Source organism: Anabas testudineus, chromosome 7 (genome assembly GCF_900324465.2).
Source record: "Anabas testudineus chromosome 7, fAnaTes1.2, whole genome shotgun sequence".
Lineage (NCBI taxonomy): Eukaryota > Metazoa > Chordata > Actinopteri > Anabantiformes > Anabantidae > Anabas > Anabas testudineus.
In genome coordinates this window covers 22,026,836-22,053,740 of record NC_046616.1, presented here as the reverse complement: position 1 = coordinate 22,053,740, position 26,905 = coordinate 22,026,836, and the positions used below count along the sequence as shown (strand labels likewise).

Sequence of the window (26,905 nt, the reverse complement as noted above, 5' to 3'; positions counted from 1 at the left end):
GATGGCCGTTTAACTTGAGCCTGGTTCTGCTGGAGGTTTCTTCCCCTAGGAGGAGTTTTTCCTCTCCACTGTTTGCCTAGTGCTTGCTCAAGTTGATCTTGTTGGGCTACATGTGTTTCTTGTCTTGTGAAGCACTTTGTAACATATGTTTAGAAAAGTGCTCTATAAATAAATTTATTATTATTATTATTATATTTTAAGAAAAGAAGTAAACACCTTTGTAGGTTTTTGGACTGGACCAACATCATGTGTTGTCCGTAATTCATAGTAATATGTCAAACTGACTTTACAGTTGGTATGAGAATCTAAATCTTTACATCTTACTCAACAGATGGTGTCATTAACATAAAGAAGTTTTAATGATTGTTTTCTCATATCCTTTTTTTAAGTGATTTGCTGTAAGCCTGTGAAGTTCTGGCTTTGAAGACAACAATACAGTGAGTCCTTGTCTAGGTGATTTGGCCCATTAAACTTTTGAGCTGCATTAGTCACACTGAGAGAGTGAAACTGGAGTTTGATGGTCTAAATGTAACACTGACATGACACGGCGTGAAACTAGCTACAGTGCCGACTCTGTGTGAGATATAACATTCGAGGTTAACCCGAAGCTTTGTGAGTCTCCACCTCCACGGTCCAATGACGTCTGTGAACACAAATCCAAATCTCTCAAAGCTAAAATGATGAGAGGTCAAAACTCTGGCTCTGGCTGCCAAAAGACGCTTTCTGGAGCTGCTTTGTTGACAATAAATAAAAGGTTGATTTTGTCAACTCTCTGGGACTTTCATGGTTCACTTGCAGGGAATGTGGGCACATTATCAGTGTCAGAGCTCATTGGAAATCCAGCTCATATGAGTGGAGGAGGAGGAGGAGGCGTGATGATTGGTTAGGGCAAGAACATTAAGCCAATCAAAGGCAGAGTACGGCGGGGCATGCCTTTGCCTTTGAAATATTTTATTCTGAAAATCAGCTGTTTAAAATTTGTAAAAAAATAAATGTAGCACGTGTTGCTGTTTGTTTGTTTGTTTTTTTGTTTTGCGTGATGGGCCACACTGTCCATTGACACTGTTCCCACTTCTCCAGACACCACTACTCCACAAATAATGCACAAACTCTGCTCCCCGTTGTTTGTCAGAGAAGCAGATCTTGCTGTTGATGAGATGTGAGCTAAAATAATTACTTATCAGATTTAAGGCTTAGGGAAACATCTGCTTGTGTAGATTAGCTGGGAAAATGTTCAAATTCAGTTTCACTTTGAATTTAAAAACCTGTCAAAATTCCCAGACATTAATTTAAGGGCAACTGTACCATTTTTCTACTTGCTTCATTTGTTTCTGTGGTATTATGGCATTAAAACTATCCCTATATTTTAATACACCCACTGCTTCTAGCTGAAACACTTTTCCTCCAGATGATGTCATCTGGAGGAAGTGAACTGAAAAACCTTTTCGGAGAGAAGCAGAGATATCTTTTTATAAGGGAACGGCAGAGGGAAGTTACTCAACATCAGGAAGCTTGTAAGAATGTTTCATGTTTTGTTGTCTGCTGTCTCACCATGTGCTGCATATTTGCTGCTTTATTGCAAGAAGAGCCACAGGTGGCTGGAGGGAAAAAAAAAAAGCACTAACAAGACATATGTTTGTCACATTTTGTTACAGCCGAGGATCACACTTAAGGGGAAATCTGTTGAAGTTGTATCCTGGAAAATCCTCAGGCAGCCAGGTATGAGAGCTGCAGCCGCGTTAGGGAGAAAGAGCTCGTCAAGACTTAGGGGATGACAAATTCCACCATCTGCACGTGGATCTGCCGCTGACGGTGATGCATGAACGGGAAGGAAAAAGTTTGAGAGCTACAAACACTGATCAGAAAGTTTGCAAGAAGCGGAGTGGGCAACAAAGGCGTGGGCGAGCCAGTGTGGCGGTGCGGATGACGTACGGTGTGGATACAGTTAGTGTGAGAGGCAGTGGAGCGAGACCATCCTGGGAGAGATAAGTAAGCTATTGATGGTGGTGGGCAATGGTGTAACGTCTGTCACCGCACAAGCACACTTTGTGTACACACGGTGTTAGGGGCTGTCAGACAGGTATGGCACTGGCTTGATTTGAGTTGTGATTGATCGCACAGGTTCAGGTGGAGTTCACAGGAGGTCTCTGGTATCATTGCCAAAATGAGTGACAGACACAAAATAGGGTGATGGAATATTATCAGGAAGCCATTTGTAATGCGGGGCGAGCCTGGATCTCTAAGGGGTGTTGTCTCCCTGAAATGAAGTCATCCATCACCTCAACTTCATATTTGATTAGGTCATGAGTAGCTCTTAAAGACAAAGAGATTTTTTTTTTCTGTGCTCACACGCTATGATTACTAAAGTTATAGGCTGCAGCGTGAAATGTACTGAACCTTGCATTAAATGTAGATTTCATGGTTGCAGACATTAGGATCAAAAGCTGAACAGCAGGATCAACTGCATGTCAACTGTTTGTCATGTCTGTTTTAAGCTCGATTGATTCTGTACACAAAGCAGGTGTTGATATGGGTCTAGTGCTTGAACACATTTACTTTCCTACTTTTAGGGAACAGGACTAAATAAGAGATCAAATATTTTAACGTTGATTCATCTGTTGATCAGAATGCAAATGTTTTAATAAATGATCTCTTACTAATGGTAAACAATCTCCAGCTTTAGCTTCTTAACTGTAACAACGTTCAGGTAAAAAGAAGAGAATATTTTTTAGTTTATTTTAGTGTCGATCAGCAATTCAACCACAAAAGTAAGAAAACTGAAGAGAGAACTTTTCATTATTTATAAAGTAAATAATTATTTTGAGTTTAAATAATTATTATATTTATTTGTTCTTTAAACTAAAGAATTGGTTTAGTAAATAACAGATTAATGAAGCTGCAACTTACTTAAATTAAATTAAATTAAATACTTAATATGTACGCAGCTGATAATACTGATAGTATAGTTACCTGGGGGCCCAGGAGTGAAAGGTCAGACTGAGTCAGCCAATTAGCCTAAAGTCAGATACACTGTGCTTCATGAAGGCCTCCTACACCCTCAAAAACCTACACCTGGATCCTCCACACCACACTTTTACAGTAATTCAAATGTTTTCCCGTAGATTGGTGCCTCTAATTTGCAGCAAGAGTCAAAAGAGGAACTGTTCACATCATAGATAAAGAGAGAGGAAATATAAACTGAATGTGAACTTAAATTAACATATCCACTGATCTGTGTGTCCTGGAATGGTAAATTCCAGGTTGTAACAGAGCAAACTGTAATCGAAAAGTCTGTAAAGTGTAATCAGATTACAGCTGACACGCTGGTTGGTTTCAGTAAGTACTCTGTAACAAAGTGCATTTCCACTGTAACTTTCTCCAGCACGTCTCTGCAGGCCTCCCAGCTCGCGTTCAGCGTGGGAAGAGCTGAACAGCAGGTTGAGGAAGTTTCTTTTAAAGCATCATAATCACACGAGCAGGGCTTTTTTTTTTTTTTTACTGGCAGTTGGACCTAATGTGCAATGGCGGACTGTCGCTGACTGCAGCGGCTCGTTCACGTCTCAAACGATCTCCCAAACTTTTGTCTTTTATCTAGCGAGCCGAGGCGGAAGCTGCAGGGAAATGTCTCCAAATGGGGGGAGAAAAGCAAAGCTGCACGAAAGAAAAAGGCAGAGAGCGGAGAGCAGATAGACGAGAGCAGCAGCAGAGAGCAGCAGCAGAGGCAGCAGCAGCACGCCGTGCTTTTCACTGGCCTCTGTTCCTTTAATAAACTCATGGTTATCTAGTGTAACAAATGTCTCGCTGCCATCATCAAGTCCAGGCGAGGAGGGAGGAGTTTTTAATGTTCAGTTTGTTCTATGGATCGATGTCTGCTGGCATCGCCTCTCCCCCTCGCATGCACCGTGCGTAATATGCTGAACCATTACCAAAGGCTTTTTACGCGCATTTCCCTCCACATCGTATCCGCCGAGAGCCGCCTGCTGCCCGCGGGACTGACTGACACACGTCGATCAGCATATGTGGCGCTGATGGACGAAAACGGATGGTGAGAGGAGACGATTCGCCCCCCGTAGGAGGAGGAAGAAGAAGAAGAAGAAGAAGAGGAGGAGGAGGAGGAGGAGGAAGGTGAAAAGAACGAGCCCGATTTGACATCAGTTTCCACTGAAAGCGATTCCGAACTGGATTTTTTTATTTTTTATTTATTTTTTGAAGACACAGTGAGAGAGACTGAACTACTCCGAGAGCCAAAATAAAGACTCTCTCTCTCTCACACACTCACACACACACACACACACACTCTCCCTCTCTCTATGCAAGGACTATCGTAGACCGCATTCAGATTTCACCTGGACGCTGTAGAGACCTGCGACTCCAAAACAACAACAACAACAACAAAACAACAAAACAACAAAAACAACAGAGCAGACATGCCACGGAGGAAACAGCAGGCGCCCAGACGGGCTGCGGGTAAGACATTTCTTTTCCGAGAACCTGTTTGAAAACGAGTGCGATGTTTGTGGGTTGGTTTTCTCCTGATTCTGCCTATAGCACAGGGCCCCCCCCTCCTCCTCCTCCTCCCAAACTTTTATCATGTGGGACCCCCCGAACAGAAGCGGACCCGTGCGTCCCCGTGCGTCCCCGTGTCAGCTGGATCATAGTTAGTCAGAATGGAGCACATGTTTGTTCCGCTGTGTGTGCGCTCTGCTCACTTTTATAACGAGCGAGGGCTTCCTACAGGGGTCCCGGACCCCAGTTTGGGTACCGCACAGCTATAAGAAAGTCAGATGTTAAAACAATGAGGGGGGGGGGGGGGGGTTGCAGCATCACAAGCTGCAGCTGTGGGGAAATTAACAAGACTAATAATACAAACAGCTGAGCAAACTGTCTATTAGGATCAGAAAGAGACAAATAACAACAGAAAACAGTGCACCCCCCCCCCCCAAACACACATTTCTGTATTCAGTGATCACAAAGTTTAGTTTCCTCGCTGGGGTGCTTTTTTTTTTTAAAGCCTTCCTCGCTGCGTTTGATTTGACCCGCATGAAGTGTAGAGGAGAGGAACGAGGTAAAGAGGGGGGGTGGAGGGTGGGTGGAGGGGAGATGAGCGATGTTGGAGCCGCTGTATCTGTAGCAGATGAACTCTGCATGAACTCTTTATAATCTTATGGACAAATGGAGAATGGGCTACACTCACTCACACACACTGCACTGCATCCATGCTGCCTTCAGGGAGTGGGACACCTACACACACACACACACACACACACACAGAAATGAAATTTCTTTGTGCAGCAGGGTAATGTGGTAAAGTCTACAGCATACTATATGCACGTCTAGTGTGTGTGTGTGTGTGTGTTTGTGTGTGTGATAGAGACAGAGGTTTACAGGCAGTGTGTTGGAGGCACAGGATGAACTGGGCCCTCTCACTGTTCAGGCCAGCGTGTCAGTAATGTGATTGTGTGTGTTTATTTGTCTCCTCATCGTGTAATCCTGGAAGATCGTGCTCTTTCGGGACACTCGGTCTCAGCATTTCTCTCTCTTACAAAAGACACCCAAACATCCCACTGACCCCGTTCACAGTCTTTCCTTTATGAAATGCTAAACTTCCCCCTTAAAGCCATTTTCAGAAATTCACCTGACCTTATTTTTCCGCTCGCTTCCTCCTTTCCTGTGAATTCTAATGCTCCCAACAGTTGCCTCATTATGACGGAGCCGGTGGATTAAAACTAGATTGATCAAGGGTATTTGGGCGTTTGAGGATGCAATTACTTGGTTGTGGTGTGTTCAGAAGTTATCAGTCTTTATTATGGTTGCGGATGTAGCAACCAGATGGCAATTGTTCTCTGCCAATAATAGCGTCTCTTTATACCCGCTTAAGATACTGAGACCCTTATCTGCCCGGCACACTCTCAGTTTACACACACACACACACAGACACACACTAAATATTTTTCCCACATTTCATCCTCCAAAAACACCCCCCCTCCTCCTCCCTCCCTTTCTTAAAAAACAATGCCCCCCAGTTTTTTATTCAGCGAACTTTTGAGAAGGTGCCTAAGTGATCCTTTTACACACTCACAGCTGCCTCGCCTGTACTCTGGTAAATGTGTCAGCCCTATAGAGAAATAAGCCTTCCAGAAGAGTTTCTTCATTGTTGAGGTAATTGTCTCCTCTTTGACAGGCACATTCATCAGTGGCTTAATGGTCAATCAAAAGTTGGCAGGCAGAGTGTTTTCATTCTTTCCTATCCACTACATTAGGAATACTTAATCAAAATGTCTCCCGGTAATGGCTGTGAAGAGTTCATGACTGACTGATCCGTTGTCTGTGCCGATAGAAAATTAACAGCTCGGCACTGGAGAGATGTGGGCCTGCAGATAAACAAATTGTGCATTAATATTTCATCTTCAAGACCTGGGATGTGCTATCAAGCGGTGGAATATTCCTGGGCTGTGTTGTCATTTTTCTCGCGTTCATTTTTTTTTTTTTTTTCTCCTGTATTCTTGAAGGCTCTTTGCAGCTGTAACTCATTTCACTTGATGACTTTACTGGGGTTACAGAGAGTGACGACAAATTGATTACCTGGCAGAGCAAGAATGGAGCGAAGAGAGACGCAGGCTGACAGTCATGTTATAATAATATGTTTAATGATGTGTGGAGGGGGAACAAGGAGAGAGGAGTATTGAAAAAAGAACATGGAAGATGCAGAGGAATAGGTTTCTTTTTTTTTTTTTTTTTTGTTGAGGGCGCTTAAAGATGCAGTATCCCTCTCTTGATGGAAATTTTGCAAGGTGGTGTAGCCATTCTGAGCTCAAACATTAATTCAGGATCCAGGGTGCGTGCATCCTCCTCTGGGAATTGTATTATTAATAGGTGGATTTGTAAACGTGAGACCACAGACGCACTAGTAAAGGCCAGTTGTTTCTGATTTACTTCCTATGCATACGTGGGTTAGATGGTAATTTAAAATGCCAATTACTCACTGGTGCAGAATAGGCTGCACTAAACCTTTGCTTTATCACGGAGGAGGCTTCACTTAGGTAAGAGGGCTACTAGGCTACGGATTCCAGGGTGAAATTTGTGTATCAGGTTTATATATGGTGTAAATGTAAAGTCTTAAAAGTGCACGGGATGCATTTTTGAGTGAAGGGTGCCATATGTTATTTTGCGGCCGTGGGAGTGTATTCATCTTAGTGCTGGTTTTTTTGTTGTTTTTCTTTTTTTTTTTTTTTACAATAGCTTCTGTGCCTCAAACCGTTAGCCCAATTTGCTGTTAACAAGATAAATTGGAGAACAGACAAAGGCATTAAGTGTTGCAGTGCCAGCTAGTGACTGACAGCAGCTTGTGGGAATTGGCTAGCAGAAATTCATCCTAAGTGGTTTGTTCAGAAAACATCCTACGATCAAGGCAGATGTTGTTTATCCAGTTTAGGTAGAAAAAGGAAGTCCATTTCCAATGACAAAAGCTGGGAGGCAAAATGGCAGCAGATACAAGAGGGGCTGATTATATTTCTCTAATACCAGATTAGCACCAGCTTGGATTTTATTCACTGCAGCATTTAGAGCAGCATTTCTTTTCTTCTTCTTCTTCTTCTTCTGTTTTACTTGAATTTATTTAGTTAGATCAGAAAGAGAACGATACTTGTGGACTTGTCTTATATCATTTTAAGCGTTTCCATGTGTATGATAATTATTATTACAGAATAATAATGAAGGCCAGGAGAACTAATAGCTCCTATCAGCTGGAGCACTGCAGGTTCAGTATGTAAGTAATGAAAGTGACCATAATGGAACAATAGCGTAAAGTACAGAACAGACAAACTGTACAGCTATGAGAGGGTGGAGCTGCTAATCTAACTGCTGCTCCAGAGCCATGGAACAATACATGAGAACAGTTTGGGCAAACCATCCCAGCCCTCGTGTGACTGCTGTATGAACAGTTTCAACATGCCTGTTTGATCGTTCTGATATTTTGAATTGTGTTCTTGTTTGAACATGGGGCTGTTGCGTACTTTCCGAGGCTGAATTCAATAGAATTTGTCCACGTTCAACAGCACAGATTCCATTTTCTCAAAATCTGCTGCAGATACTGTAGTTTGTTTAGCGTGCGGCCACTTTGTCAGCTCTTTTTCAGCACCCAGAAACTCTCCTTCCACTGAAAGTTACCAACTGATATTCTCATTAGTGGGTATTAAATCTCCACTTTTCTGTCTGGATCTCTCTGCGTTGGTGTAAACAAGGCAAATGTTTTGTTTTGATCAAATCCAGCCTCCAAATTTTTGTTACATCAAACCATATACTCAGACTTTGTTGCAGCGCTTGCAGTTTTCTAACTTGCCGGCTCCATCCTCAGAGATAGCCTTTAATAACTTTCTCCTCATCAGCTGCTTTTCATGCCGCACATGCTCGCTGTAATTTCAAAAAGAAAAAAGTCACATGAAGTCAGGTGGTTTGAGTGTGAGCTCACTGCATCGTCTCCCGCTTCCACGCCAGGTTAGGTTGACAGGTGGAGGGAGCTAATAGTTTTGCGAAGGCTTTTTTGTTTGCGTGAGAGGCAGACAGGGTGGTGCACTGTCTAGGTGATAAGAACCAAGACTCCCGTGCCCTCCAGCACAGTGATCTCTCTTTTCTCCGCTCTGCGCTGCTCTCTCGTGTGGAAAACCAAAAAAAAAAAAAAAAAAAAAACAGCCTGTTATGATTGGTCTCAAGGCAAGTGCCTGTGCAAGCGTTTGCACCTCTCTACAGCAACTGCTCATTCACCTTGCCTTCCCTTTGAGACCTGCACTAGTTTCCAGGCAAATGACACAATTTGATATGCCGTTGGGGTGATTCATGTGGATAATGTTTCCATGTGATCATCGCTGCAGAAAAGAGACTATTTCTTGTTATGACTTTTTTTTTTTTTTTTTTTTTACTCATTAAGTCTGACAATAACTTGAATATTGGGAGAGTTTATTGCGAGCAGGCTAAAACTCATTATTTCTGCTAGACATCCCAAGTACAAAAGAAATTATGTTATGGTTTTTTGTCCAGGTCCCTACAGATATAATGATTTACAGAGGGTAAAATGGGGAGGAAACTTAATAGCTTGGGTTGTTCATTTATGTGGATTTAGAGGATAGGAATGCAAGGCAGGCTTACAGTTAATACAGTAGCACTGTGGGCCTGGTATTGATTACACGGAGGAGGTATGGTATGTTTTATGTGGTTTATGGTCAAATGCTCTGCACCTCATGTGCTTTGTATTATAGTAATGACAAACATTTTCGTCATAGTTTATATGTTTGTAATTTATATCATCTGCAGTTTTGTCAGGAGCACGTCATCTATTTTTTTCTTCCCTGCAAAGAAAGTGAAGAAAATTGAAGCGAGGACATCCATCTTGTAGTTGTTGACCTACATGCACACTTAGTCCGAGGGCAGATGCAGCACTGTATGTTGGCCCATATGGTTAGGAGACCTTTAAAAACAGTCACAGCCAGATCAGGTTAACGTAGCCTCAAACGCTTCTGAATTACATTTCCATATTGTTACTTTTAAGTCCTTTAAGGCCGTTTGAAACAAATGACTGTAGTCTGATTTCAAAGGTGAGCTTCATTCATTAAAGGGTGGGTGGTTTTTCAAAGCATAATTAGCACAAACAAACAAAGAGGGAAGATCGTGGTTTTGATTGTTTCCCTTCTTTCGCACGTTAAAGCTCGACTTAAATCACTCTATATACTGAACAATTATGCAAAATGCCTAGTAATGAACGAATGTGACATTTCCCTTCAATTTGTGAACACCAAAAACCTGAGGAAACATTAATCTTAAGTTATCCGCGGTGTACCTGATTTGCTTCTTATCAAATCCTTAATGAGCTTCAATTAAGATTTATTATGCAAATTAACCCTCAGCTGCTGCCGACTGCAGGAGCAGGAGCTATGACAATATTGTGCTAATGGTGTTATCTGTAACAATTACAAAGGTAAACTGGCTTCACACTGCACGCTCCACGAGTCCACGAGAGGTCAGCCCGCTCAACGTGTGCTCGGCTCTTCTGGAGATTTGGAAATTTGTTTGTGAAGTCTTCATCTTTAAGTGCCGACGTGTGTCTTAGACAACATTTCATGCGAGTGTGACAGTAGCGTTGATGGCCCAAGCTGGGTTACTGATTGTTGCTGTGTTTAGTTTCCACTGAAACAGTAAAAATATTCACCACTTACTGGAGTACTAAAGTATTTGTCTCACTGGAAAATAAATGAGAAGCCATTAAACACGTTAAACAAGCAGCACATATAAACTGATTTTATTGATCAAATAATGTTAGATTTGGCTTTACACAGCTTTGGATTACCTCAAAATGAAAGTGTGAAACCAGGCCCAGCTTTACGGTCACCATGGTTACTGCACACGGTGGGGTTATGACCAGAGGAAGTGCTGCCGGACACTTCACTCCAGCACTGTATGAAGTTGTGAACCTTGCACCTTTTGTAACTTCATTTAGCACGAGGCTGATGGCCTCCTGACAGCTTTATAGCCGACATGGTTTATGAGTCGCCATGTAGCGCAATTACATAGGACCTAATTTGATGAATCAAGTCAGTGTTCCACCGGCTCCGTTGACCTCGCTGGCCTGTGATCCTCTGTCTCTCCACGGGGGTCAAACACAGGCTTTCACACTGTGTGCAGTGCAGTCACACTCCAGTGGAGAAAAAAAAACCTTAAACATGCACCTCTTAATACAGCCAATCAAAACTGGGCTGATTTGTAATTAGCTATTGTCGGTTGTTTTAAATGTCTTTGGCAAAGCATGCCTCCAAATGAATCCGTTAATCAGCCAAATGATGATTTGTCCAAACTCCACCATACTGCAGCACTGAGTGAGTCTTATGGTTCTGATCTTTGTTTATGTTTAGAATACATGTGCCATGCTTAACTTCATTGAAACACACTTAACCTATTGATTTGCACTGGTGAGTTTGACATTTAATGATTGTACAATACATTAAAGCAGCATATAATATAATATAATATAATATAATATAATATAATATAATATAATATAATATAATATAATATAATATAATATAATATAATATAATATAATATAATTAACAAAAAATAGTAAACTGCATTTAACTCTGAGTTAAACATTGACATATTTACTGTAATTACTTGTAATTATAATCATACATATAAATTGTAAAGTACCAATTTGAATAGGTACAACTGAATAGAAAAACAACCAGCACTGTTGGCTGTTCGTTTCTTTCCAGTTTTTCTCTCTTCTCTCAGTAGAAATGCTGATTTCGGGGGGATAGAAACTCCAGCTTTGTAATTAGCAGAGCTTTCACATACTGAACGGCTCATTTGATCATTTTTGTGAGCAGCAAACATGAAAACTGACAAGAATAAAGAGTTTATTTTTTTCCTCATAGCAGGGGGTCCAGTGGATTATGCACCTTATTGAACACATTAACATTCGGCCCCTGACACCTCGAAGTGAGGTTCTGTTAAAACCAAAATATGAACTATGGAAATGAGAATATACAGTAAGTTTTGTATTTTTTAGTCTTTGTGCCAATTAAAGATTTCTAATTAAATATGATTGTGAAGATGTGGGAAAGGAGATGTGCAATATATTTACTGATGAGCCACATATGTGTTGTATAGCTTATCAAATGTTGTTTGAAAAAGACACGCTGACGTGTAGAATAAAATATACATTTATTTCAAAAACAAATACACAAATAAATCCTATATACTAAGTCCTATGTGATGAATATGAGTAGGACTGTTAATGTGAAATAAATAAACGAGTCCTTCAAATGAGAAAAAAAGAAGTGTCAGTGTGTGCTGATTTTTAAACATATAAAATCTTTTAAAGGATGGTAGTGTTTACAGAGGCACATGCTTTGGACATACGCCATCTTAATAAAAATGCCCAGCATTTGCTTAGCATGAAGCTTCCTCCTGTATCTTGCTCAGTTCGAGCTACCTCAGAGACTGTGGACTGTGCTGTGTTGCGAGCGTGCTCCTTAGGGCTGTGCCTGCCTGTTTGTGTCTACAGTATGTGCTGAGCTAGTCTGTTGAAACAGCTTAATTGATACTCATTAAACAGCAGTGACAGCTTAGGTGTCCGTGATGAATGTAGAATAATTCTGTTGTACTTACAACTTGATTAAGGAGAAGCACACAACACGTCAGTGCTGTAGCCTATGGCTTGGTCTGTAAGCACTTTACCAGCTACTTAAAATGATCAGTCTTAGCAGCCGTGCTACTGTACCTGCAAATCACCTTTTAGATAATCTGTTGCAACTGTGTGTGTGCGAGTGTGTGTCCTGAGACAAACAACTTTTCAAACTCTAAATGAAAAATTCACATGAGGATTAAAAATAGCTTCTGGTTTATTTGGCTTTGATTTTGATAAGTTAGAGAGTGTAACACCTAGCAATAAACTTCATCGAAAAATTTGAATTATGTTGACTTTTCCTTGTGTTTATTCAGCCACAGTCTGGCATTTCCATACAATAATAAAGTCAATGGATGTCAGGCAGATGAAAAATGTGCATCTTGTATTATTTCAGTTAGAAATTAGAGGCAATTGGAATTGGTTCAAAATTGACTGTCTTTGTAATGAGTGCATGACGAATGGTATAATTTAGAGGAGAAAATGAACGCTGGGAAACCAAAAATATTATTGTGCAGCTTTTTATATGCCATGATATTCTATGAAGATGAACTAATTTCACTAAACACCCCCATAAAATCTACGCATAATATTTTTCTACATCCTCACAGAGGCATAGTTCACACATTGTGCATCAGGTCATCAGGGCATGTGGCAGACACTTATCACCGTGATCTGATTTGGTGTTGTGTTCTGTGATGGCCTCAGAGAAAAGGCTGCTGTTCAAATCCTTATCACTCGCAGATTTCGGGGGCCCGTGTCGCGCCTCCTCGCATTGCTGACATCCGATTAAGCTTGCCGTTAACAGAACGGAGGCCCTTTTCTCCCATTTTTGTGAACACATGAAAGTGGGGGAATTTCCGCAGAGGATGGATTTACAACTTTATCCTCACATGATTAATATTACACAGGGAGGTCTTTGTACAGGAAGCAGCATGTCTAATTATGGTCCAACTGTGTCTGACTGAGAGCAAACATGATGCCAAAGGCTGCCAGTAGGAACTGCGCCGACACGTCACACAAACGGGTTCGTGTGGGTGTGTGTGTGTGTGTGTGTGTGTGTGTGTGGGGGGGGGGGGGGGGGGGGGGGGGGTGGAGGGGAGGGTGGGTGTGATGTCATCGTCACCCAGATTTCAGGAAGCTAAGCTCACAACTGATTGAGCAATGGCACAAGTCAGGCTTTCAGTGCAGTATGTCCAGCTGGCAACAAGCTTCTAGAAATTCTGTGGGCATATGGGATTTAGCTTCAATAAAAGCCATCAGGGAAGTGTTTTCACTTGTTTTCCTCAAGGTTACACATTTCTACCAAACACATAACGACACCCATGACCTCACCGATGATAACCACAGTATGTCCACATCTCGCTGTGCGCTTAAGAGCAGATGCAGATTCATCACCACCCCCCCCCTCCCCTTTTTTTTGCAAGAATTTCAGGGACTCCATATCCTCCCACGTTTGCCTGTTCATCATATATCTCTGGCTAGACGTTTCAAGAGGTTGCTAGCCAGGCCAGCCGTAAGTCATCCTGTCTATCAAGACCAGGCCGCGTTTCTCTGCTCGATTTTCAGCTGTTACTTGTAAACCAGAACAGCATTCTTAAGATTAACTGAGTGACAGAGAGGCCTCTAAAAGCAAACTATAATAGTATAATATGTTACAGTCATACTTTATGGCCTTTAGCGTGTGAGGCCAAGCATGCATATGTGTGGAGATGGATCAGCTGAAGGATCTAATAGGCCTGCATTGCACCTCGGGGAGCACAGAGAATAATTGTGTTGTGTGCTGTTTTTCATTAGGCTGGTATTAATATGTAGCGTACATGTCACAGGAAACCTGCTTGGACCTGGTCATCGTCACAAGTGTCCGCTGGTTGCGACAAGGTTATTCTTTTCCTGTTTTTTTTTTTTCTTTCTTTTTCTTTTTCTCCAATGCGCCTCTTCAATAGTAGTCCTTTGAAGAATATGTTTTTGTCTTGAAGTGTGTGTGCATGCGTGCTGCTTCTGTGTCTGCCTGCGAAAAAGTCACTGATATAGAACTAACTGTCAAAATAAGTCGTGTTCAATCCAAAACCGTTTAAGTTGTCAAGGACACATTTTCCTCCCTCCCATATCCTGACAAACATTGAGTCAGCAATTGTCTGTTGTATTTTCAGAACTGGTATCTTATGCTCCCCCCCAGGCCATTTTAAAGTTGTAGAAAGTGGTCATTTTCTCTGTGTCAGTGGGAGGTCAGTGTTGTGGCAGTCAGCAGAGCTATTCAGTGTGGTGAAACAGAGTCTATTGGGAACCCTAAAGACATTTTGTCCGGCGTAGTCACCTCTCACTGTCTGTCTTCATGCCTGTCTCTTTGAACTCACGCCGCTTGTAGAAAGTCTAGAAGAGCTTGAAGCATTTGTCCGATTACTTCCAGATGTCCAAACTTTTATTCATTCACACCTAAGACCACTCGGCTGTCAATTTGAAACTCACCCATGAAATGCACATATAGGAATATTTGCATACCCTTCTCTCTCTGTGTGGCCATTTGTCCTTCTGTCAAAAGTAGTTCTTGTTATATTTAGCTCTTATTCAGTCTGAATATCTACCTGTCGGTCTAGCTCTCGGTCTCACTCACTGTGTTAGTGACTGACATGTCCTCTCTGTGCTGTACAGTGTATCCCTGGTAACTGTCGCCTGGGGCCCACTCATCCCTAAAATGTAACAGAGGTCACACACAGATCATTGCTTTTGCCAAAGGCCCCGGCTTTAACACAGAGTGACCTGTGCGGGATGGCGGTGCAGTGGCTGGTCAGTGATGGATCTAGAAATAACACGACTATAATCGGCTCCATCATCGCTGCAATGAAGTCTGTTTTTTTTTTTCTACTTGTGCCTGGAAATCTGGTTTGGATGAGAGGGATGAGATTGGGTGGATTAACATTTCCAATTTCTAAGATCTATATCATACCTGCTTTTAATTGTGTTCAGAGCTGCTCTCATCTTTTACACATTTAATTGCTTGCTTACACTTGCTTATCTGTGTGCAACACTCGGTGACTGAGCCACAATTGCTTGAGTCATATGGGCCTCGAATTGATAACAGACATATTTGACATTTAACTGGTTTTGTTACACTGTAGAATTGTGAACCTCGACAAAATTGACTTTAAGTCAACTTGAAAGAGCTTAGAAATGAACCTGTATGGGGAAAACCAGGCCAATTAAGACACAGTAATAATGGCTTCACTACTGCAATATTTCAACTTATTTAATTTATTACATGAAAATGTATTTCGATTGACAATAAGCTGAAAATAAAAGCTGAAAAAGTAGCTTAGCATAGCTTAGCATTGGTTTTGCACTGAGAGGCATTAGTCTTCCATACAGGGCATTGTGGTGAGGGCTACGCGCTACCTTAAGCGTTTCATTGCCTCTGCGATACCCCTGAACATGAACCGAATATTTCTAATCCAAGGCCCGGGCTGAAACAACAGGATAATGGGGCAGCTGAGCTTGCAGGCTGAAGCCTCATTAAGTGAGCAAACTTGAACCTTGTTGATGTACAGCAGTTAAATCACTTATCACGATCCCAAATATATTGCACACTTCCGTCTTTTGGAATGTGGTTTGTCTCTTTCCTTTCAGAGACACTTCTCTTTCTTCCCCCCTGAAAAAGCTTCCTTTGAAGCCAGCTATAATCCCCAACCAGGAATTCCTCACTCCCTCTGTGAATTAGTTGTTGATGTGGTGGATCAGTTGCACCCAACTTCCAGGAGGGCATCCTCACTCCCCTGCCTTACTGGCTCAGTGTATGTGACCGTTTTTATTTCTTATGCTTCGTCTGCCACATCCTCTTATGCCATAGTGGAGCAAGCAGCACCCATTGGTGCCATACAACTACTTGCACAGTGTGATAACAGAATTTATCAGTTTCTTCTGAGACTTGTGACTGAGTGTGGCTTAGTGGGGGTTGATTAAGTGTCTGCACGGATATGTCTGCGAGGGTTCATAATGATACTTCCAGATTGTCCTGTGAAACATAGGAATTAAAGTTGGCTGCCACATGGACCTATTCCTCTACTCAGAGCTTATCAACATGCTTTAGGCACATCTTTCATTTGCTTTGTGCATTGCTAAGACCCCATTATGACTTTTATATCAGTCTGGTTTTAATTTCGGGTCACTGACCTCCCGCATTCTCTTCACCTGCTCCCCCAGTTTCTGTAAGATTCAATAAAAAGCAGGGCTTGCAGGCCCTTTAGCTAATCAGTCTCTATGTGCACATTCTTGTCTCCTTACGCGCGCTCGCAATTACTCGTGTGTTTGTATGCGCGTGTTTGTATTTGTGAGTGCCTTTATGTTTGCATGTGTTTCCTACATGCTCCATGGCAGCGACCCAGCTGAAAAGTTCCGGTACTGTCCAGACGCATCCTTTGGGGACCTCATCAGCCCCTGAATTTCCTTCCCCTAACGCCGAAGGGCATCCATATTCATTTCCTCCTCTGATTTGGGGGAAAATGATGAAAGGCTGGCTTTTTTCCCATCTCTTATTTCCTGCCAAGGTTGCCTGCATTTTAATGCAACGTAAATCTGCAAAGACCTGCAAACATGCTCCCATTTGGACATGACCAGTTGCATGTTATTAGGACCATAGCACGTCAGAAACAGACACAGACTGAGGGTTATTAGTGTAATAATATGTTAGTGTCACAATACTCGTGTGGATCACTGTGCAGTACCGTACGATAATCCTTTAATCATAAAACTGGCTCATTGTTAAATTTGTTAGCTTCACTATTGTCTGTGTTTACTTCCAACAGAATGCTTTCTCTGTCTCCTCACTGAGGTCTGCTTCTCATAAAATAAATATCTCATCCACTGTCAAGTTATGAGGGCTTGATGATATCATGGAGATAACTGCATTGGTTTGAAATAAACCTGTGATTAAACTGGTGGGTGGGTATTTACTCTTGCCGGAGACGGGAAATGAATGTTAATGAAAATAACAGTCACATACAGTAATAACCCAACTCTGTAATTATTGCCATGCTTTGATGGTGCCATATATACTCAACACACACATGTGCCTACTTAACTAAACCTCAGGTAGACTATTAGCCCCACTAGCAGGATCCTGTCTTCTGCTATGCACAACAGCGCTCAGGGCGGGGCAGCCCGGCCCCGGTGACGGAGCAGGCTTGCAGTTGCCGAGACAACACTAAACACACATGTACACAAAAGGGAAGGCCCCACTGTGAGAGAGGATCATCTCTACCTCTGGCTGGATAAAGAGTGGTGTCGCTCCACTCGCTGGAATGCACTCCTACCCTACAGGCGTATTCGGCAGAGTGTGTGTGTACGGTTTGCACCCTGATCATTATTCATGACACACCGTTCACGGTGGTTTATACTTACAGTACACCACCATACCTAGAACACATTGTTCATGTTCCTGTGTTAAACAACTACAATGTGTTTTACTTGAAAAAAGAAGTGAGATTTGTTTGTTGCTAACGAGAGCTGATAATGACAAAGCTGTGTGCTTGTACCAAACGTGGGAATTCGGCTGATGGCAGAATAATAAATATTACAACACTGATAAATGAAAGCTGTCTGGATGAGTTTTAGTCTGTTTTTCATTCCAGAATTGAAGGTTGAAATCTTTGATGTGGTGTCTGAACAACTTCATATCAGATGCTTGGCTGTTTTGTCTCTTGTAGTGGCACTTGATAAGTTTCCTCCAGTGGCTTTATAGAGCTCAGAACTTAGTCTGTATTGTTGGGCTCCGAATCTGGGCCACGTATGATAACAGTATAATCCTTCTGTACAGTAACCATGCAACTGTCTGTCATCTGAGGCCTGCAAGATGCAAAATAGCTTGTGGCTGTGGGTGTCTGATAGACCTCGGTTTGTGTTTGTAGTGCAGCTTATAGTGTGATACACAGAGAGTGTGTGGGCATGTATTACTCTGACCCAAACACACTTTTCCTGCTGACCAGTACAGCAGAGTAGTGTGCCTCTCATCGTGAAGACAGGTTATATGCCGTTTCCTCTAAACATTCCACAATCTGAAAGTTAATACAGCTCTGAGGAGACTGAGCTTTAGTCAACGTTTCTAACAAGCTGAGGGATTTTCATCCCTTAGCTAAACTATAATGTCTAGAAACCTTTTTTTTTTCCCATTACGCTGTTTTGAAATTAATAAAAACCGTATTCGGTGCTGCACAGGTGAGTGGCACTAGGGTTGCGTATAAAGGAGCTTTAATGCTAAGCTATATGGAAAACACAGATTTTTAAGAGAGTGAGTAAAACCTAAGCACAGCTATGGGACACAGTTGAGCTAATTGTAAACAGCTGCAGGTGATATCACCCTTCAGACAACGCAGGGACACAAAGTCCCGCTGAAAAGCTGAGGAGTTAAAGAAACAGCAGATCCAGTCTGACCCACTGTGGAAAATACAAAGTGTGTTTTAACAATAAATGATACCAATTTACTCTGTCTCCATGTGACAAATGTGTTTTGTGAGCAGTCATGCATTTGCACTGCAACATCCTACAGGCAAAAATCCCCACTGAAAAGCCCATTAGAATCAAATGAATGTCAAATTCTGCTAAGTGTTTGCACATGACAAACATCTAACATGGCTAATTGCAGATAAGTGTCAGGGTGAAATGTGTTTTGAGCCTAAGATGGTGCAAAATAGTGTCAAGTATTTTTGTTTTAGTACAGTTGTGATGAAGCCTACTAGGTTTCTACCAAAAGTGCCAGAAATCCGCGCCCCCCCCCCCTAAAAAAAGAATTGTTTGTCTGCATTATCATCTGGGTTTGTCAGCACTAAATCACACTGGTTGTTAGGGTTGGTTAAGAAAGAGCAAAGTTAACTGTTCCTCGTTTCTCAAGACAAACATCTGCATGTCATTTCAAACAGAAAGAGAAATGCTACACACGCGATGTACAAAGACACATGAAATGCTGCTTTTATTTTCTTTACACGCTCTCTATGTTATGTAGTACGCAATGTGCAGCAATTATTATTATGAAATTATTACAAAGGTCTTGTAAATTCTTCTACTCGTCTGCTGAAAACAGGAAACACGTTATTTAATGTCAGCAGATGCTGTGCAGTAAAATCTAACTTCAACTTAAAAATATGAGTTAAAGGCTTAACTTAAAAATATAATGCTTTCATGTAACACAAATATATATTTTGTAGATTAAATATTTCAGGCTGTGTAAACTTTTGTCTTAGTTTAGTTGATTTGTTAGATTATTGAAGTTAGGTCGCTGTTTAAACTTAAATCTATGTCAGCTTCATGAGAGTGGTCTGTTGCGTAAACCTCAGTCTTGCTTGATTTCATTTGTTTATTTATTAAATGGTCTGGGTCTTTCAGTGAACCTAAGCTCCCATAATATAGTCTTAGTTTATTTAAAGACCTAACTCTTCAAACTAAGGAATAGAACCCTAGTTCTGGAGCTAATGTAATAATATATAGCCATGATGTTAAAGATATTAGCCTATAGATTGATAAATTATAAAGTGAGTCAGTCATTTTAATTTAAAATACCTAAAGTCAAAACAAGTCATAAGTCATAAAAACAGAAAAATTAACTTAAATATACAAATTAAAATATTTTAACTGATTTATTTATCATAGTGTGTAAACTGCAAGTGAGACTAGTGCAACTTTGGATTGTGCATACATAAACGCATAAACTTCATAATTTCAGGCAACTGGAAGCTGCAGTACCTAGAGAGTATATATCAACTGATGAGGAGACCAATGATAAATCAGTGCAAAAGCTGAAATTATTTTCTACTTTAAAAAATTTGGTGAGTTCATTAATCAGTTTTCAGACTTTTAACCAGGTCAAGGTCACATTAAGAGATTAATTATGTTACTATAAATATTGTTAATGACTGTAATTTGACACACATATGCATAAATATGTATACAGGAAAAATAAATGATCTCATTCCTCATTTTCTGGCATTCATTTAGCAGTTAAAAAGGTATTAAAATTAATTTGATTTGGTATTTAGTCTTAAATTTAACATAGCTGAAACCCTATAAAGACAACAAGAATAATAAAATTAATCAGTCGTCATAAAACGTATCCGCAGCTATTTTGAGTCACTTACACATGTGATTATTTGATGCTTATGTTTGTCATAAGCAAGAATAAACGCAATATTTTAGGGTTTTGGATGATTTGTCAGATTTGAATATGTAAACATGAGAAATGTTTCTCTTTTTTGACATTTTACAGACATAAGCACTCATTGATTAATAAATAATCCGCAGATAAATAAATTACAGTGATATGTATCTTAATAATTAGTTGCAGCCCTAGACTGTCAAAGTGAGTTTATGCGGCTTATGCATTTATATGTGGCGACTTGTTCCTGTGTCTGCAAGTCCTGCAAGTGCTGGAGTTGAACAGCTTCCAGTGTTGCCATGCAGGAGTGTGACTGGGCACCATCTTGTGTCCCGAGCAATAGCAGCAGGCTGTTCCATGGCAGCACACCAGCTGCCTGTAGCAGGGAGAGAGGAGAGGGAGAGGAGCCGGGGCTGGGCCTGGGCCTATCTCAGATTTGGGCCTGTGAGTTATTGACCCTCTTTGATAAACCCCTCTGAATGACAGTGGCATAATTCAGCCTAAAAGTTTGCACTGTCACCAGGATGAGCTAACTGTCTTCGCTGAATATATGGGTGCAATTTTCGAAATAGGTTTATAGCAATTCTTGGGAGAGGAGGGCGAGATAGCGATATTACTGACTTTATCACTGCAGCTGAGCAGCATCTAGCACCTCTCTCCTCTGTATCTCTATTCCTCCACTGTAGAGCAGTGAGGGATCACACAGCACATGCTGTACACTGTAGGTACTACTGAAGAGAAAAGAGTCTGGATCCTAATGGGAAAACGAGAAGTCATTATTACAATAATACTGTATTATCCGCTGTTATCACAAGCTTATGTGTTTCTTCTAGTTTAGTATCTGAACCCAACGTTTGTCATATTATCTTCTTCCAAGTGGATCCTGTACACCAGCTATCTTAATACCCATTTATATTCATTTATCAGATGGGTAATGTTACCTCAGTTAGTACTGTGCACTTTGTAATGTTGCTAGGAATTATGGTTCACTGTACCGTTTCCCTTTGCAAATTATATATATGTACATTATCAAAATATGCCAAAACCTCTTTAGTCTGATTTTCAGTGGCTAGTGCTCTATATTTAGCCAACAATTACTCTTTGAAATGAGTCAAACAGACATAGTGAATGTAATTTAATAATAATAGGAGACCTGTTGAGCAATAGGTAAAATAATGAGTCATCGTGTCCATAAAGTGCACCTTTAATCCCTTTTTTTCCCCAGTCAGGCTGCTTTCTTAATGTACTTCCATCAGTGTAACACAGTATGAACAGCTCATTGCTGAAATCTCACTCAATCTGTTGGGTTTTTTTTTTCTTTCTTTTCTTTCATTTGTTGAGACAGAATCTAGAAGAATTTCATATAGTGAGTCCAGTATAGTGCATCCTATAAATTGATTTCGACCCAGCCTTTAAACAAAAGGAACACTGTTGCATTGCCATCCTTGGCTGATGCCACTCCCTCTTTGGCTCACTCTGAATACTCTCCTTTAATAGTGTGATGGGTGGTTGCTGGCTGAAAAAAGAAAAAGGTGCCTTATTTAGTGGGTTGAGGAGAGGTAGGCAGAGTGAGGGTGGGTTTTCTGTGACTGGCATCGATCAATCACTCTGTGAGGAGAAGCTAATGAAGCAGGCTATGGTTTATTAAAGGGTTTGCAGAGAAAAGATTACTGCAGGGCCTCAGCTTCCCACAAGCCCAGGGAAGGAGGAGACAGTACACCTCGAATGTTTAGGGGGCTACTCATAAAGCAATCGAGGTGTTTACTTTGAGCTGGCTCTTGTTATGTGACCTGGGTGTGAATGCAGATAACTTTAAAATCAGCTTTTTTGGCACATGTAAAGTAGAAAATAAACACAGGACTACTAAAGAATGTTGATACGCTGCAGGTTTGGATCGCATTCACAGAGTTTGATAGGGGAAGTCAAATTACATCGAACAAGTACTATAAACACTATTTTATAATATGTGACCACTGCAAATTAGCCCTCAGTTTGGCATTTGCAAAAACAATCTGGATTTTGAGGCTGTAAAATAACCTTATTCATAGAAACCTAGGCTCACTCAGATAGTTTGAAAGACAAATGAGTAGCAGGGGAGTGAAAAATGCAAAGCAGATGTTTTTCTCACCGTTTTTAATGGCAGCAAGACATTACTGATGCCATTACAGAGACCTTTTATGGCTTCTTTTAATCCCCTGGCCTGCCTGAGGAAAGAAACCCCTTGTGGTGCAAAGTAGCCTCTTTACTTCAGAACGACAATTTGAACCCATTTCCAACTCACTTCTCTAATCTGCCACGGGGTTTTACATGGCTTCCTCTGTAATTATTCTGCTCTGAAATCAAAGGTAAAGAGGCATTAAAATACACCTCTTAGGTAAACATATGCTGCTCATCACGTAGGGCTTGACTCAAAGTGTCTTTTGGAACAAAGGGTGCCAAAATACTGCAGCTCGTGTTTAGGAGTCTTTTCCCCGCTGCAACTTATTTTGGTCATTTGGTTCGCATTTCCGACAAAGCAATCTTTGATAATGAGATCCAATACCTAGCAGTTCACGGTTGGACAGTGGATTTACATGCGGTCCAGTGTTGTCTGTCTGCTCTCTGCATTAGACCCAACCTGTAAAGCTCAGAGGAGCACTTACAGGGGTCTGGTTAGGGGCTAAAATGAGTAGGAGATGAACTATATGGCTCCATCCCACAGTCCAGCCGACAGTATATCAGCGGAATCGCAGCCGCATGGGTGTGTGTGTGTGTGTGTGTGTGTGTGTCTGAACGCTCTGCTCATAAATATCTCCCCCACAACCCCCTCCCCGACCCCCCTCTCACACCACCCCAAAGGGGCCTCTCTGATGGTGATGGCGAAAGGATGTCGCTGTCTGGGTGATTGAGTGCTGCTGGTCCTGGCCCTGGGCACATCCCTGCGCTTCTGAGCCCAAGTGGGAGGCCTACTGCTGAGCGCTGGCCTGAAGGGACTAGCCTGAAGGCGAGCAGCCGCACAGCAGCAGGATGTGCCTCTCCTTCTGTCTCTGACACCAGAACACCGACTTAGTGCAACTGCTTCAGCGTCTATTAATAGAACAGACAGTAGAAGATATTGAATTAGCTGAATATTGCTGTTCACGTTTTGTAAGTCACACACTCATTTTTACATGTTATAGGTGTATACGTGTGTGTACTAGCCTTATGTGAACTTGCACCTGATTTCCTTTAGCCATTGTCACTCTCACTCACTCAGAAATCTGAAATAATCAAGGCGCAGTAATTAGCCTTACTTGCTGCATTGTAATTGGGGGCAGACGGAGGTTGCTCATTCTATATTTTTCCCCCCGTTTGATAATTGCAGACTTTAGCGTGCCCTCTCTGCTTAATTTTTCTGATCCTCCTAAGCTCGTTCCCATAGTTATTTTAATGCTGCGGCTCCTCGTTCCTTTCATCAGTCATCAGAAGCTCCTGCTTTTTGAGAGAGGGGAGAGTTCGCTTTGGAAACCCACCGTCTATTCCCTTTTTGGGTTTCAGCGCCATCAGCCTTCTCACTGCCTCCACCATGAGAGCCTTGACACTGTCCAGGTCCATCCTACTTGGCAAGAGGGAGAGCTACAGAGAAAGGCAGAGTTTATTTCCTGTTCTTGTGAATCATATATCAGTACAATTCCCCTCTGTGCTGTTTGGCAACGGCGGAATGACGGGTGTCATTTATCATACGGACTGAAAGAGGCTGTGGGAAAAGGGATTTGAATTCTTCTGGAAGTGTGTGGACTCTCCTTAGTGGTGAATCATTAAACGGAGGAGTTTTTCAACAGGGATATGAGTAACTCCTTGCTCTGGTACTTTGTTCCCCTGTTTCACTGGCTGGCTCAATCATTAAAGTCTCAAAAATAAGATTTACTAGTTTTATATAAATTGTGAAGGGACATGGCATTTAACTTGTAATTGGGGATTTTGTTCTGCTGAATCCATTAAGTCGCTCCTCAGACTTTGGTTTGATGCAAGCTCCCTTGGTCATGCTTTGCAAGAATTATATTTAAGCTAATTTAAATGTACAAATTTGATTAGCGCTGCATTTGACAGCTTCTTGTTGTCCTGCTAAGTGAGAACATTTTCATCTTCACTGTACAGTTATTTTATTTTTTTTTTACTCTCCGCTTTATGTCGACTGGTGTTTAAGATTGTGCTTTATAAACATTTTGTGTTCCTTTGGATTTTTCTTTTCACTTGTCAGGGACGGTTACTTTTCCCCACATTTTGAGTTGGGTGATCAAAGAAAATGACTTTTGATAGGTTGTCACCAGCTCCTCAGCTGCACTGGCAGAAATAAACGCGTCAAGCTTTAACTTATCCTCAGAAAAACATACTCCTTACCCCTGCCGCTCTAATTGAGTGTAACTCCCAGAAACCTGTGAACACACATGCAAAACTGAGTAGATCATAAATCAGGCTTCTATAGACAGCCCCTGCCCCCCTCCCAAGTGCACCCCTTCCAGAGCCTCCCCAAAGGAACTGCTGGTTTCCATGAGCTGGCTGGAAATCAACCTTTTCTTTATGATATTTTTGTACCCACCATCCTCACTTTTTAGTTTTTTTTTTCCTGTGAAACTTAGCTGAAGTCCTCATCAAAAGGAGAGTGTCAATAAGGTATCGTATAGGGAAATGGGGCTCAGTGTGTTTCAGCTGTCAGCAACTGTTAGCTGTCTCTCATGTGCAGATCACAAAGTTAAATGTGCTGTCAGCAAGTCCTCATCTAGAAATAGACGTGTTGAGGTTAGCCTGAGAAGCACCGCCACATTTCACCCCCCCTCCCCCCCACCGACTGCTGCCCAGTAGAATATGGATCTATCAAACAATGTGAATACACATCAAATCTGAGCGTAAAGGTGTAATGAAGCACATTTTCAGCTTTCAAGGTGTTGGAATCTGCTAGGAAACAAAATGATCCAGGGCTATCTGCAAGACTGCATTATTAACACATCCAATGTTGATGCTGTTTGGTAATATGTAGCTTTGAGGCTGCAGCAATGCAGAGGTCCGTGCTGCCGAGACAGTTATATCTCGATGTTTTCTGAACCCGAGCTCCGAGTGCGTGACCTTTCCCAGAGGCCCAGAGTCCCGGGCCGGTATCTTGACATGTTAGCCTGCCACCGCCTGCTAAAGAAGAGTGTAGATGCCCCTGAGGTAAATGAAAACATTTGGTTCTTGCCAGACCTGTTCACATCTCAGCTGGGCCACATGAGCTGGCAGGTGACGCGTGTACTGAGGAGAATCGGAGACCGCAGCGGTGGCCTACTTCTTTTCTTCTACGCAGGCCACAACCCAGAAACACGGATGAATATGTTCTTGGCTCAGAAAACGCCTCAGTGAAAGTGACAAAGACTGACCTGCATCCAGGTGAAATTCAGGCTGTACCTTGGTCTTTTTATTCTCAGGGATCGGTTTCTCGGTTTTCACTACTGGTGTGTGATACCTTAGTGCTGGTCTGTTTTGGAAGATGGTCAGTAGTTCTTCAGTGCCTTGTTTATAAAATCCCTGTCAGTAAATTTAGGAATTTATTCAGAGGCTGTTCGTTCCTGATCATCCTAGTTTTTGCTTTGTAATTTTCAGAAATAGTCTTGACATTGTGTCACCATCTCATATCAACATCTGCAATTAGCAGACAATCCACATCCAGGTCCCATGGGGAAGAATGATTGCAATTAAAAGCGCAGGGCAAATGTTAATTAAGTAAACTACTTGAAACTGGAAACAGTGAATGTCTTAAATGTTTTTACTTTTAACCTTGCACTTCTTTTCACTTCCATTTATATTTGCAGCCTGGTGCGAATTACAGTATAATTTTAGAGACGCAATCAGGGATTTTTTTTAAACATCTACACCTGATTAAAAACTGTATATTGCAAATTTTAAATTATGAAGACATGTTATTCACACTTTGAGCTGCTCTGCCATGTAATACTGTTGGTAAATGTTGGGATGTTCTCCAGCTGACTTTAAGACTTGTAGTAGATAACACTGCAGTTCATCGGGTTATTAAATCAGAGGGAATAACAGGCCAACTTCTGGCCATTCTCGTGATTGATGAGCCAAGCTTTATTTGCTGAGGCGGTGTGTTTGGTCCTGTGTAATTGTCTACCAGATGGCTAAGCTAACTGTTCTTAAATGCCTTCAGACCTGCAGGGGTCCTGGGTCTTAACATTTTCCCAGCTAATGACATTATGCCGGCAAACATCTCATAGTTTTGTTTCTTTAGTTTTCTGATCTCTAATGTTCAGGATCAAAATGGCTTTGCAAAGCATTTAGTTCAAATTATTTCTTCTGTGCGTTTCTGTTTTTAATTTGTTCAAAGCAGATTGTTTTGAAGTTGCTCTATTGGTAAAGTCCTTTGTGAAAATGAGCCCACTCAAACTTGAAGGGAGATGAGAGAGAGAGGGAGAGAGAGAGAGAGAGAAAAGAGGGAAGTGGGACTCCATTCTACCTGTGAGGAGTCAGATTGGAGGAGAAAATGGATCTAGGTGGCAGTGCGAGTCATCAATCACAGCCCCTCAAGGGGAGCTGCAGCTAAAGCTGCTCTGAAGTGCTATCTGTCAGCTGCTCCAATCCAGCCG

General features: G+C 41.6%; 1 protein-coding gene across 4 annotated transcripts in view; it reads left to right on the top strand.

Annotated features, from left to right (window-relative positions):
- Positions 1–1,446: 1,446 nt before the first annotated feature.
- Positions 1,447–26,905, top strand: part of LOC113167768 (teashirt homolog 2) — a 41,492-nt gene continuing 16,033 nt past the window's right edge. The window contains exons 1-3 of one of the 4 annotated variants that reach the window (XM_026368612.2): positions 1,447–1,514; positions 1,656–1,989; positions 3,596–4,467. In XM_026368612.2, the coding sequence (XP_026224397.1) occupies positions 4,428–4,467 (40 nt within the window). In that variant the 5' untranslated portion in view covers positions 1,447–1,514; positions 1,656–1,989; positions 3,596–4,427. Of the gene's footprint in view, positions 1,515–1,551; positions 1,990–2,907; positions 4,468–26,905 lie in introns of those variants that run through there. The other 3 variants (XM_026368608.2, XM_026368611.2, XM_026368609.2) reach the window with 3 other exon arrangements.